General features: G+C 39.6%; 1 protein-coding gene across 3 annotated transcripts in view; it reads left to right on the plus strand.

Annotated features, from left to right (window-relative positions):
- The window catches only part of PPARGC1A (PPARG coactivator 1 alpha), a 140904-nt gene that overhangs the window by 66808 nt on the left and 61323 nt on the right, over nt 1-12773 (plus strand). For 2 of the 3 annotated variants that reach the window (XM_069744667.1, XM_069744669.1), the window contains 2 exons: nt 504-626; nt 5637-5874. In XM_069744667.1, coding sequence (XP_069600768.1) covers nt 504-626; nt 5637-5874 — 361 coding nt within the window. The remainder of the gene's footprint in view (nt 1-503; nt 627-5636; nt 5875-12773) is intronic. The other variant, XM_069744668.1, reaches the window with a different exon arrangement.

The raw sequence follows: 12773 nt of genomic DNA on the forward strand, positions 1-12773 counted from the left end.
ACTGTTGCCCATAGCAACCAATCACATCACAGCATTCTTTTTCCAGAGCTGTTTAAAAAAAATAAAAGCTGAGCTCTGATTGGTTGTATGGGCAGCACAGTCAGAGGCCCAATGTGTATACAGTATACTATGGGGCGGGACGGTTGGTGTTTGTAGCAATACAGTGCTGTTAATTAATCCATAATTCCCAGCATGCCGTGTGTGCATAATTGGTCAAGTGCTGTCGGATGTCACAATTAACTAAAGATGCTGAGGCTTTAGCTGTTTTTTTAAATAATTGTTTTCCTTTTTTTATATAAATTTATTTGTATTTCTTTAGCTTTTAGCTTTTTTAGGTTATTTTGCATAAGTCTTTTCTAATTGTGTTGATTGCATTGTTTTTTTTTTGTAAGTAAATATTTAGTTCTCGTTACTAATTGGAATTAATGTTTTGAAATTGAAGAGACCTCATTGTAATTTGTCAGTGTCTTGTAACTGTGCCCCTTCTCGGTTTATGTTTCCAGCTTAGAAAGCTCTTACTGGCTCCATCCAACACTCAGCTGATTTATAATGAATGCGTCGGACTCAGTGCACACAGCCATGCGAGCCCAAACCAGAGGATCCGGAGCAGCCCTGCGCCCGTCAAGGTACAATGGCTTCCTTTACATCCATACTGAGAGTGAAGGAATGATGCAAACCTGGAGTGACGCTGTCCTATAATCTCTGTCTCCTGCCGCCACTTCATACTCATGTTGGCATTCCATAGTGATTTACACCATTATTAGAGGTGGGGGGCAGCGATGTGCAGGACCTGCTCTATCTGGCCTGTCAGTAATGGGGGCCCCAAGAACCTGCTCTTATCTCCCGTCACCATCTGCTCTACTTTTGATTAGCTGATATGACGTCATCACATGTGCATCAAAATGAGAGCCGTTCCTGTGGCTCCCACCCAGGGGCCAAAGTTTACAGGGGTTTTTTTGTGTGAAATGTATGTTATTAAAAAATATTTGCAATATTTTGGTTTATTACATATATTTCACAATTCATATTTAAAAAAAAATTGCAAATCTTGCGGATTTTACACTGACCAATGGGGCTAGTTTACTCTCACAGATTCTGTTTTTACATAAGACTTTTCAGCAGGCTCATTATCATTGCAGGCAGAGCCATAAGAACCCTCACACATTCTGTTCTTATATAAGACCTTTCAGCAGGCTCATTATCAGTACAGACAGAGCCATAAAAACCCTCACAGATTCTGTTCTTATATAAGACCTTTCAGCAGGCTCATTATCAGTACAGACAGAGCCATAAAAACCCTCACACATTCTGTTCTTACAAAAGACTTTTTAGCAGTCTCATTATCATTACAAACTGAGCCTTAAGAACAATCACACATTCTCTTCTTAAATAAGGCTTTTCAGCAGACTCATTATCATTACTGACAGAGCCATAAAAACCCTCACAGATTCTGTTCTTACATAAGACTTTTCAGCAGTCTCATTACCATTACTGACAGAGCCATAAAAACCCTCACAGATTCTGTTCTTACATAAAACTTTTCAGCAGACTCATTATCATTACTGACAGAGCCATAAAAACCCTCACAGATTCTGTTCTTACATAAGACTTTTCAGCAGACTCATTATCATTACTGACAGAGCCATAAAAACCCTCACAGATTCTGTTCTTACATAAGACTTTTCAGCAGTCTCATTACCATTACTGACAGAGCCATAAAAACCCTCACAGATTCTGTTCTTACATAAAACTTTTCAGCAGTCTCATTACCGTTACTGACAGAGCCATAAAAACCCTCACAGATTCTGTTCTTACATACGACTTTTCATCAGTCTCATTATCATTACTGACAGAGCCATAAAAACCCTCACAGATTCTGTTCTTACATAAGACTTTTCAGCAGGCTCATTATCATTACAAACTGAGCCTTAAGAACAATCACACATTCTCGTCTTAAATAACACTTTTCAGCAGACTCATTATCATTACTGACAGAGCCATAAAAAACCTCACAGATTCTGTTCTTACATAAGACTTTTCAGCAGGCTCATTACCATTACAGACAGAGCCATACAAACCCTCACAGATTCTGTTCTTACATACGACTTTTCATCAGTCTCATTATCATTACAGACAGAGCCATGCAAACCCTCACAGATTCTGTTCTTACATACGACTTTTCAGCAGACTCATTATCATTACTGACAGAGCCATAAAAACCCTCACAGATTCTGTTCTTACATAAGACTTTTCAGCAGTCTCATTATCATTACAGACAGAGCCATAAAAACCCTGACAGATTCTGTTCTTTCTTAAGACTTTTCATCAGTCTCATTATCATTACTGACAGAGCCATGCAAACCCTCACAGATTCTGTTCTTACATAAGACTTTTCAGCAGGCTCATTATCTTTACAGATATAAGCCCACTGCTCTTCTTATGATTAGCAACCTGACGCTCTATCGTATGTGCCTCAAGCAGCAAGCATGACGTCATAACAGTCCAGCTAATCAAAAGAAGAACCTTTCTTAGGTCTCCCATCCAGGGGCCACAGATTACTAACATGGTTGATGGACAGGGTCCTGAAAATCGATTCACATTAGCTCTAATCATTATGACATTACTCATGATGGTGGCTCCATGAATCTTAAAAGGGGTTGTCTGAAGTTAGATTGCAGCACCACACTGGTTCACTGGCTGAATGTGGTACTGCACCTCTGACGTATTTATTTGATTTGGACTAATCTGCAATGTAATTGCCATAGATTTCCCTGCAAGTCACTTGCCACTGCGACTTACGTGGGACTTTGCTTTGGTTTTGCCATCTTTTGTAGCAAAAGCGCAGCTCTAAAACAGTTGTGTGACGGCTTGTCACAGACGAGTGGCAGAGATGTTTTTGGTCACGTGAGTTGTCCGACACATGTCACCGTGCAGCCCCTGCCTAATTGGCACAGCATTTTTTCAAGTTCCTGAGCCCCTTTATTCTATTGATTGGCAGGGCACTTTACTCCCTACTGAAGGCATCTTTGGACATTCTGACTTACTGCTTAAGTCAGGTAATTTTGTATGAATTGTATGTTTTTAATTTTTTTTTACAATTTGTTTTATTACATATATAACACATTCCATGTTTTTTTTTTTAAAAATTACAAATCTTGGAAATTTCACACTGGCCTTTGAGGCTATTTTACACTTATACATTATATTTTTACATTAGACTTTTCAGCCAGCTCATTGTCATTACGGTACATACAGAGCCCTAAGAACAATCACACATTCTGTTCTTACATAAGACTTTTCAGCAGGCTCATTGTCATTACAGGTAGAGCCCTAAGAACACTCAGAAATTCTGTTCTTACATAAGACTTTTCAGCAGGCTCATTGTCATTAAAGACAGAGCCCTAAGAACACTCTCACATTCTGTTCTTACATAAGACTTTTCAGCCAGCTCATTCTCATTACAGACAGAGCCCTAAGAACACTCTCACATTCTGTTCTTACATAAGACTTTTCAGCCAGCTCATTCTCATTACAGACAGAGCCCTAAGAACACTCACACATTTAGTTCTTACATAAGAGCTTTCAGCAGTCTCATTATCATTAGAGATAGAAACCCTAAGAACACTCTCACATTCTGTTCTTACATAAGACTTTTCAGCAGGCTCATTGTCATTACAGACAGAGCCCTTAGAATACACACATTTAGTTCTTACATAAGATCTGTCAGCAGTCTCATTATCATTAGAGGTAGAAACCCTAAGAACACTCCCACATTCTGTTCTTACATAAGACTTTTCAGCAGGCTCATTGTCATTAAAGACAGAGCCCTAAGAACACTCTCACATTCTGTTCTTACATAAGACTTTTCAGCAGGCTCATTGTCATTACAGACAGAGCCCTTAGAATACACACATTTAGTTCTTACATAAGATCTGTCAGCAGTCTCATTATCATTAGAGGTAGAAACCCTAAGAACACTCCCACATTCTGTTCTTACATAAGACTTTTCAGCAGGCTCATTGTCATTACAGACAGAGCCCTTAGAACACACACATTTAGTTCTTACATAAGATCTTTCAGCAGTCTGATTATCAGAGATAGAAACCCTAAGAACACTCCCACATTCTGTTCTTACATAAGACTTTTCAGCAGGCTCATTGTCATTACAGACAGAGCCCTTAGAACACACACATTTAGTTCTTACATAATATCTTTCAGCAGTCTCATTATCATTAGAGGTAGAAGCTCTAAGAACCACCTTTTCCCTCCTGTCATCAGCTGCTCTTTTTTTGATTAGCCGTCCTGTCCCGCTGTCACAGGATCACAATGACTGGTACTATCTCTATACACAGCTGATAAAGCGGATCCATCTTTTGGAATAGGCGATGTCATAGCTGATCCTGCTCCCCCTTCCTTCGCAGTGGCTTTTGCACACGCTCATTAGATGCTTGAATACAAAGCTAGGGAGTTGAGTGCCAGTTGCTGCTAATGTACTGTATATGTACATGTGAATTTCCTAAAAGTACAGGAAGCAGACGCCTAGAATAGCCCTAGTGGCCATTGTGAAAATTGCAAGATTTCTATTTTTTTTTTTTTTTGCAATTAATAATATAAGAAAAAGAATTACCAACATTTTTTAAAATTACACTTAACATAAATACCTGGTTTAAACAGTAGGTTATTTTCTGATAGCACCTTTCCTTTAGTTAGAGGCGGAAGATGTTAAAATGGGTACTTGACTCTTACCCTGTGGTGGCATCATTTATTGTATATTTTTGCACCACTTTTAATTTTGGTCCCGCCATTTTTCTATCACGTAGAAATAACAGATGAAGAAGATTAATGCAAAAAATTCAATGAGATCAGGAGCGTTTTTGCTACTTTCTATTTAGCCTTAAATAATAGTGATGAGCGAATATACTCGTTACTCGAGATTTCTCGAGCATGCTCTCGAGTGTCCTCCGAGTATTTTTTAGTGCTCGGAGATTTAGTTTTTCTTGCCGCAGCTGAATGATTTACATGTGTTAGCCAGTATAAGTACATGTGGGGATTCCCTAGCAACCAGGCAACCTCCACATGTACTTATGCTGGCTAAAAGATGTAAATCATTCAGCTGCGGCAAGAAAAACTAAATCTCCGAGCACTAAAAAATACTCGGAGGACCCCCCAGCGTGCTCGAGAAATCTCGAGTAACGAGTATATTCGCTCATCACTAATAATAATCTTTCCTTACTGTCCATATTAGCCAAAAGCAGAGCATTTTAATAAGGACACTTAGGAGAGCTGGGCAGCGCTGGGCTGTAGCATCTAGCAACAAATAAACTTTAAGTGGTTTTAATCCCATCCTTTATTACAAGGAGCCTGTAAAAACAAGTTGTCTCTATGTTTCCGAGGATAAAAATGGGAGAAATGAAATAAAACTTTGCATAAGTGGCATCGGGGAATTTTAAATGCAATTTTCTTGCCTTGTTCTGCAAACAATTATTCACAGATCATAGAGCAGCTACACTTATTGTGGACACTTCACAAAATTAATAATAGACCAGATAGGATGATTTGTAATTTTTTTTATTTTTTTCACTGAGGACTACGCTCACTAATTTTATATTGCCTATTTTTTTTTTCCCTCTGCGAAGAGCGAGAACTATTGGAGTAATAAACCCAGAAACATTTGTCAACCGCAGAAGCCACAAAGACGCCCCTGCTCTGAGCTCCTTAAGTACCTGACTGCAAATGATGACTCTCCTCAGACCAAATCGACAGAGAGCAGGGCGAACAACAGACTTGACAAATGCACCAAAAAGAAGCCCTGCCTGCATCCTCAGCCACATTTTCAAGGTAGATCGGGGACTCATAGATGTGGCGCCCAACGTGGTAAATTTAATGTCGTCTTTACTCATTGAAATGGCTCTGCATGCTGAAAGCGTCTTGTGGCGTACCGTATGAAAGGATGGCCCTGAGCTTGCCCTCGCTCAGTCCTGCGCGCGTGATGGCAATGCTTCAGCCTTTTGTATTCTACAACAATAGAAGATGTTTTTATCAGCGCAGGATACTTATAATAATGAATGTAATAAAATGTCACACTGGGTGCAAAGGGCCGACCAGTAACCAACGCCAAGGCCCTAAATGATCAAATTATCCTCAATCACAAATTTATATAACAGTGGACGGGGTAGATTGTTACATGAATAAGATGACGCCTTTATCTGTACATAGGAAAGCAAATATATTGTGCCAAGTATAACTCATTTAATATGGTGGTGGCCAACTCTTCCACAGGGACCCACCGGAGGATTCTCCTGTTCTCCCGTGGGCCAGTCCAAGCCTGGCGTTGGGTCTTCTGTCTGCTACCTACCTTTGGTCTGTCTCATATTTGGTCTGTCTCATATTTGGTCTGTCTCATATGAACTTCTTATACTGTACTACGGCACGGGAGGGATGTTCTGATGGGAATAGCCATTTATACCTTTACGCTGCCCTGTTTTTGCACTGCCATGCCTTTTTGAACTAAAAGGGATTTAAAAGGGATCTTATAAATGAATGGCATGCTGCTAGGATGTATCATGAGTTTATGATTGTCCGGTGTTCGACCCTTGAGGCCTCCTCCGATCATGAGGTTTAAGGGGGATATAGTTCTAGTGAAACACTGCATCTCTTTCCAAGTTTCCCCTGTACAGCTGTGCTGACGACTACTTGACTGTGAAGGGAACAGGATGAAAACTCCTGCACACTCGATTGGCTGTGGCGGAAAAAAAAAAGAATGAATCAGTGAAGGGTTCCGTTTATTTTTAGGATTGGTGGAGGTCCCAAATATCAGACCCTCATTAATCATAAAGTGATATCATATCTTAGCAACATGCAATCTCTTTATGAAATGGGAAAACTTGTTTAAAATAAACAGTAGGATCACTTGCAGTCTTAGGTAAAACATATCCAGTAGGATCACTTGCAGTCTTAGCTATACCATATCCAGTAGGATCACTTGTAGTCTTAGCTATACCATATCCAGTAGGATCACTTGTAGTCTTAGCTATAACATATCCAGTAGGATCACTTGTAGTCTTAGCTATACCATATCCAGTAGAATCACTTGTAGTCTTAGCTATACCATATCCAGTAGAATCACTTGCAGTCTTAGCTCTACCATATCCAGTAGGATCACTTGTAGTCTTAGCTATACCATATCCAGTAGGATCACTTGCAGTCTTAGGTATAACATATCCAGTAGGATCACTTGTAGTCTTAGCTATACCATATCCAGTAGGATCACTTGCAGACTTAGGTAAAACATATCCAGTAGGATCACTTGCAGTCTTAGCTATACCATATCCAGTAGGATCACTTGTAGTCTTAGCTATACCATATCCAGTAGGATGACTTGTAGTCTTAGCTATACCATATCCAGTAGGATCACTTGTAGTCTTAGCTATACCATATCCAGTAGGATCACTTGCAGTCTTAGGTATACCATATCCAGTAGGATCACTTGTAGTCTTAGCTATACCATATCCAGTAGAATCACTTGTAGTCTTAGCTATACCATATCCAGTAGGATCACTTGCAGTCTTAGCTATACCATATCCAGTAGGATCACATGCAGTCTTAGGTAAAACATATCCAGTAGGATCACTTGCAGTCTTAGCTATACCATATCCAGTAGGATCACTTGTAGTCTTAGCTATACCATATCCAGTAGAATCACTTGCAGTCTTAGCTATACCATATCCAGTAGGATCACTTGTAGTCTTAGCTATACCATATCCAGTAGGATCACTTGTAGTCTTAGCTATACCATTTCCAATGGGATCACTTGTAGTCTTAGCTATACCATATCCAGTAGGATCACTTGTAGTCTTAGCTATACCATATCCAGTAGGATCACTTGTAGTCTTAGCTATACCATATCCAGTAGGATCACTTGTAGTCTTAGCTATACCATATCCAGTAGAATCACTTGTAGTCTTAGCTATACCATATCCAGTAGGATCACTTGTAGTCTTAGCTATACCATATCCAGTAGAATCACTTGTAGTCTTAGCTATACCATATCCAGTAGGATCACTTGTAGTCTTAGCTATAACATATCCAGTAGGATCACTTGTAGTCTTAGCTATACCATATCCAGTAGGATCACTTGTAGTCTTAGCTATAACATATCCAGTAGGATCACTTGCAGTCTTAGCTATACCATATCCAGTAGGATCACTTGTAGTCTTAGCTATACCATATCCAGTAGAATCACTTGTAGTCTTAGCTATACCATATCCAGTAGGATCACTTGTAGTCTTAGCTATAACATATCCAGTAGGATCACTTGTAGTCTTAGCTATACCATATCCAGTAGAATCACTTGTAGTCTTAGCTATACCATATCCAGTAGGATCACTTGCAGTCTTAGCTATACCATATCCAGTAGGATCACTTGTAGTCTTAGCTATAACTTATCCAGTAGGATCACTTGCAGTCTTAGCTATACCATATCCAGTAGAATCACTTGTAGTCTTAGCTATACCATATCCAGTAGGATCACTTGTAGTCTTAGCTATAACATATCCAGTAGGATCACTTGTAGTCTTAGCTATAACATATCCAGTAGGATCACTTGTAGTCTTAGCTATACCATATCCAGTAGGATCACTTTTAGTCTTAGCTATAACTTATCCAGTAGGATCACTTGCAGTCTTAGCTATACCATATCCAGTAGGATCACTTGCAGTCTTAGCTATACCATATCCAGTAGGATCACTTGTAGTCTTAGCTATACCATATCCAGTAGGATCACTTGCAGTCTTAGCTATACCATATCCAGTAGGATCACTTGCAGTCTTAGCTATACCATATCCAGTAGGATCACTTGCAGTCTTAAGTATACCATATCCAGTAGGATCACTTGCAGTCTTAGCTATACCATATCCAGTAGGATCACTTGTAGTCTTAGCTATACCATATCCAGTAGGATCACTTGTAGTCTTAGCTATACCATATCCAGTAGGATCACTTGTAGTCTTAGCTATACCATTTCCAATGGGATCACTTGTAGTCTTAGCTATACCATATCCAGTAGAATCACTTGTAGTCTTAGCTATACCATATCCAGTAGGATCACTTGTAGTCTTAGCTATACCATATCCAGTAGGATCACTTGTAGTCTTAGCTATACCATTTCCAATGGGATCACTTGTAGTCTTAGCTATACCATATCCAGTAGGATCACTTGCAGTCTTAGCTATACCATATCCAGTAGGATCACTTGTAGTCTTAGCTATACCATATCCAGTAGGATCACTTGTAGTCTTAGCTATACCATATCCAGTAGGATCACTTGCAGTCTTAGCTATACCATATCCAGTAGGATAACTTGTAGTCTTAGCTATACCATATCCAGTAGAATCACTTGTAGTCTTAGCTATACCATATCCAGTAGGATCACTTGTAGTCTTAGCTATAACATATCCAGTAGGATCACTTGTAGTCTTAGCTATACCATATCCAGTAGGATCACTTGTAGTCTTAGCTATAACATATCCAGTAGGATAACTTGTAGTCTTAGCTATACCATATCCAGTAGAATCACTTGTAGTCTTAGCTATACCATATCCAGTAGGATCACTTGCAGTCTTAGCTATACCATATCCAGTAGGATCACTTGTAGTCTTAGCTATAACTTATCCAGTAGGATCACTTGCAGTCTTAGCTATACCATATCCAGTAGAATCACTTGTAGTCTTAGCTATACCATATCCAGTAGGATCACTTGTAGTCTTAGCTATAACATATCCAGTAGGATCACTTGTAGTCTTAGCTATACCATATCCAGTAGGATCACTTTTAGTCTTAGCTATAACTTATCCAGTAGGATCACTTGCAGTCTTAGCTATACCATATCCAGTAGGATCACTTGCAGTCTTAGCTATACCATATCCAGTAGGATCACTTGCAGTCTTAGCTATACCATATCCAGTAGGATCACTTGTAGTCTTAGCTATACCATATCCAGTAGGATCACTTGTAGTCTTAGCTATAACATATCCAGTAGGATCACTTGTAGTCTTAGCTATACCATATCCAGTAGAATCACTTGTAGTCTTAGCTATACCATATCCAGTAGGATCACTTGTAGTCTTAGCTATACCATATCCAGTAGGATCACTTGTAGTCTTAGCTATACCATATCCAGTAGGATCACTTTTAGTCTTAGCTATAACTTATCCAGTAGGATCACTTGCAGTCTTAGCTATACCATATCCAGTAGGATCACTTGCAGTCTTAGCTATACCATATCCAGTAGGATCACTTGCAGTCTTAGCTATACCATATCCAGTAGGATCACTTGTAGTCTTAGCTATACCATATCCAGTAGGATCACTTGCAGTCTTAGCTATACCATATCCAGTAGGATCACTTGTAGTCTTAGCTATACCATATCCAGTAGGATCACTTGCAGTCTTAGCTATACCATATCCAGTAGGATCACTTGCAGTCTTAGCTATACCATATCCAGTAGGATCACTTGCAGTCTTAAGTATACCATATCCAGTAGGATCACTTGCAGTCTTAAGTATACCATATCCAGTAGGATCACTTGCAGTCTTAGCTATACCATATCCAGTAGGATCACTTGTAGTCTTAGCTATACCATATCCAGTAGGATCACTTGTAGTCTTAGCTATACCATATCCAGTAGGATCACTTGTAGTCTTAGCTATACCATTTCCAATGGGATCACTTGTAGTCTTAGCTATACCATATCCAGTAGAATCACTTGTAGTCTTAGCTATACCATATCCAGTAGGATCACTTGTAGTCTTAGCTATACCATATCCAGTAGGATCACTTGTAGTCTTAGCTATACCATATCCAGTAGGATCACTTGCAGTCTTAGCTATACCATATCCAGTAGGATCACTTGTAGTCTTAGCTATACCATATCCAGTAGGATCACTTGTAGTCTTAGCTATACCATATCCAGTAGGATCACTTGTAGTCTTAGCTATACCATATCCAGTAGGATCACTTGTAGTCTTAGCTATACCATATCCAGTAGGATCACTTGTAGTCTTAGCTATACCATATCCAGTAGGATCACTTGTAGTCTTAGCTATACCATATCCAGTAGGATCACTTGTAGTCTTAGCTATACCATATCCAGTAGGATCACTTGTAGTCTTAGGTATACCATATCCAGTAGGATCACTTGTAGTCTTAGCTATACCATATCCAGTAGGATCACTTGTAGTCTTAGGTATACCATATCCAGTAGGATCACTTGCAGACCTAAATTATAATGTAGCTCTGCTCGTGGTAGCCGGACAGCTCTTAACCTCTTTCTGACCTCGGACGGGATAGTACGTCCAAGGTCAGTTACCGCGCTTTGATGCAGGGATCCGGCGGTGAGCCCACATCAAAGCCGGGACATGTCAGCTGTTTATGCATTTCTGCTACATAGCAGCGATCTAACGATCGCTGCTATGTAGCAGAGCCAATCCCGTTGTTCCAGCTTCTAGCCTCCTATGGAGGCTATTGAAGCATGGTAAAAGTAAAAACAAAAAAAAAATAAAAAAAAAATTTGAAAAAAGTTAAAATAATATAAAAGTTTAAATCACCCCCCTTTCAAAATAAATCAATAAAAAAAAATCAAACCTACACATATTTGGTATCGCCACGTTCAGAATCGCCCGATCTATCAATAAACAAAAGGATTAACCTGATCGCTAAACGGCGTAGCAGAAAAAAATTCGAAATGCCAGAATTACATTTTTTTGGTCGCCGCGACATTGCATTAAAATGCAATAACGGGCGATCAAAAGAATGTATCTGCACCAAAATGCTATCATTAAAAATGCCAGCTCAGCACGCAAAGAATAAGCCCTCACCCGACCCCAGATCATGAAAAATGGAGACGCTACGGGTATCAGAAAATGGCGCATTTTTTTTTCTAGCAAAGTTTGGAATTTTTTTTCACCATTTAGATAAAAGTGAACCTACACATCTTTGGTGTCTATGAACTCGTAATGACCTGTAGAATCATAATGGCAGGTCAGTTTTAGCATTTAGTGAACCTAATAAAAATGCCAATCAAAAAACAAGTGTGGGATTGCACTTTTTTTGCAGTTTCACCGCACTTGGAATTTTTTTCCCGTTTTCTAGTACATGACATGCTAAAACCAATGATGTCGTTCAAAAGTACAACTTGTTTCGCAAAAACTAAGTCCTCACATGGCCAAATTGACGGAAAAATAAAAAAGTTATGGCTCTGGGAAGGAGGGGAGCGAAAAACCAACATGGAAAAACGGAAAATCCCAAGGTCATGAAGGGGTTAATAGGGTTTCCTCTGACAGACTTTCAAGAAGCCATTGCATTTAGTATTTCTCAGGAGAACCCTGGCCTTCACCCTCTAACCCACATACAGAGATTTCGACTTGTGCAGGGCCACCTGGGTTACGTCCACGGAGTTGCTCCTGACCTGTGGAGTGACCTGGCAGAGAAACATGTCATTGATATGGGTAGCTACAAGAAGGTGAAGGGCAGGAGCAAAATGGAATTACACTTGGGTAGTGGAAATAACCCAGTGGAAAGTTCACTTTAAATAAAGTTTGGCCCCGACAAAGGGTCACAACAGGGAGATAATTAGATGAACAATGTTACGGTGTTAACCCAAAAGCTTCGTGCACCACAAGTCCCAGAAATCACTTTACAGAGCTGTTCTTGTGTTGCTTTGCGTTGTCTGCAATGAAAGTGTGTCACTGCCTAGCGACAGATCCAGAGGTTGTAGG

The sequence above is a fragment of the Ranitomeya imitator genome, chromosome 1 (assembly GCF_032444005.1).
Source record: "Ranitomeya imitator isolate aRanImi1 chromosome 1, aRanImi1.pri, whole genome shotgun sequence".
Lineage (NCBI taxonomy): Eukaryota > Metazoa > Chordata > Amphibia > Anura > Dendrobatidae > Ranitomeya > Ranitomeya imitator.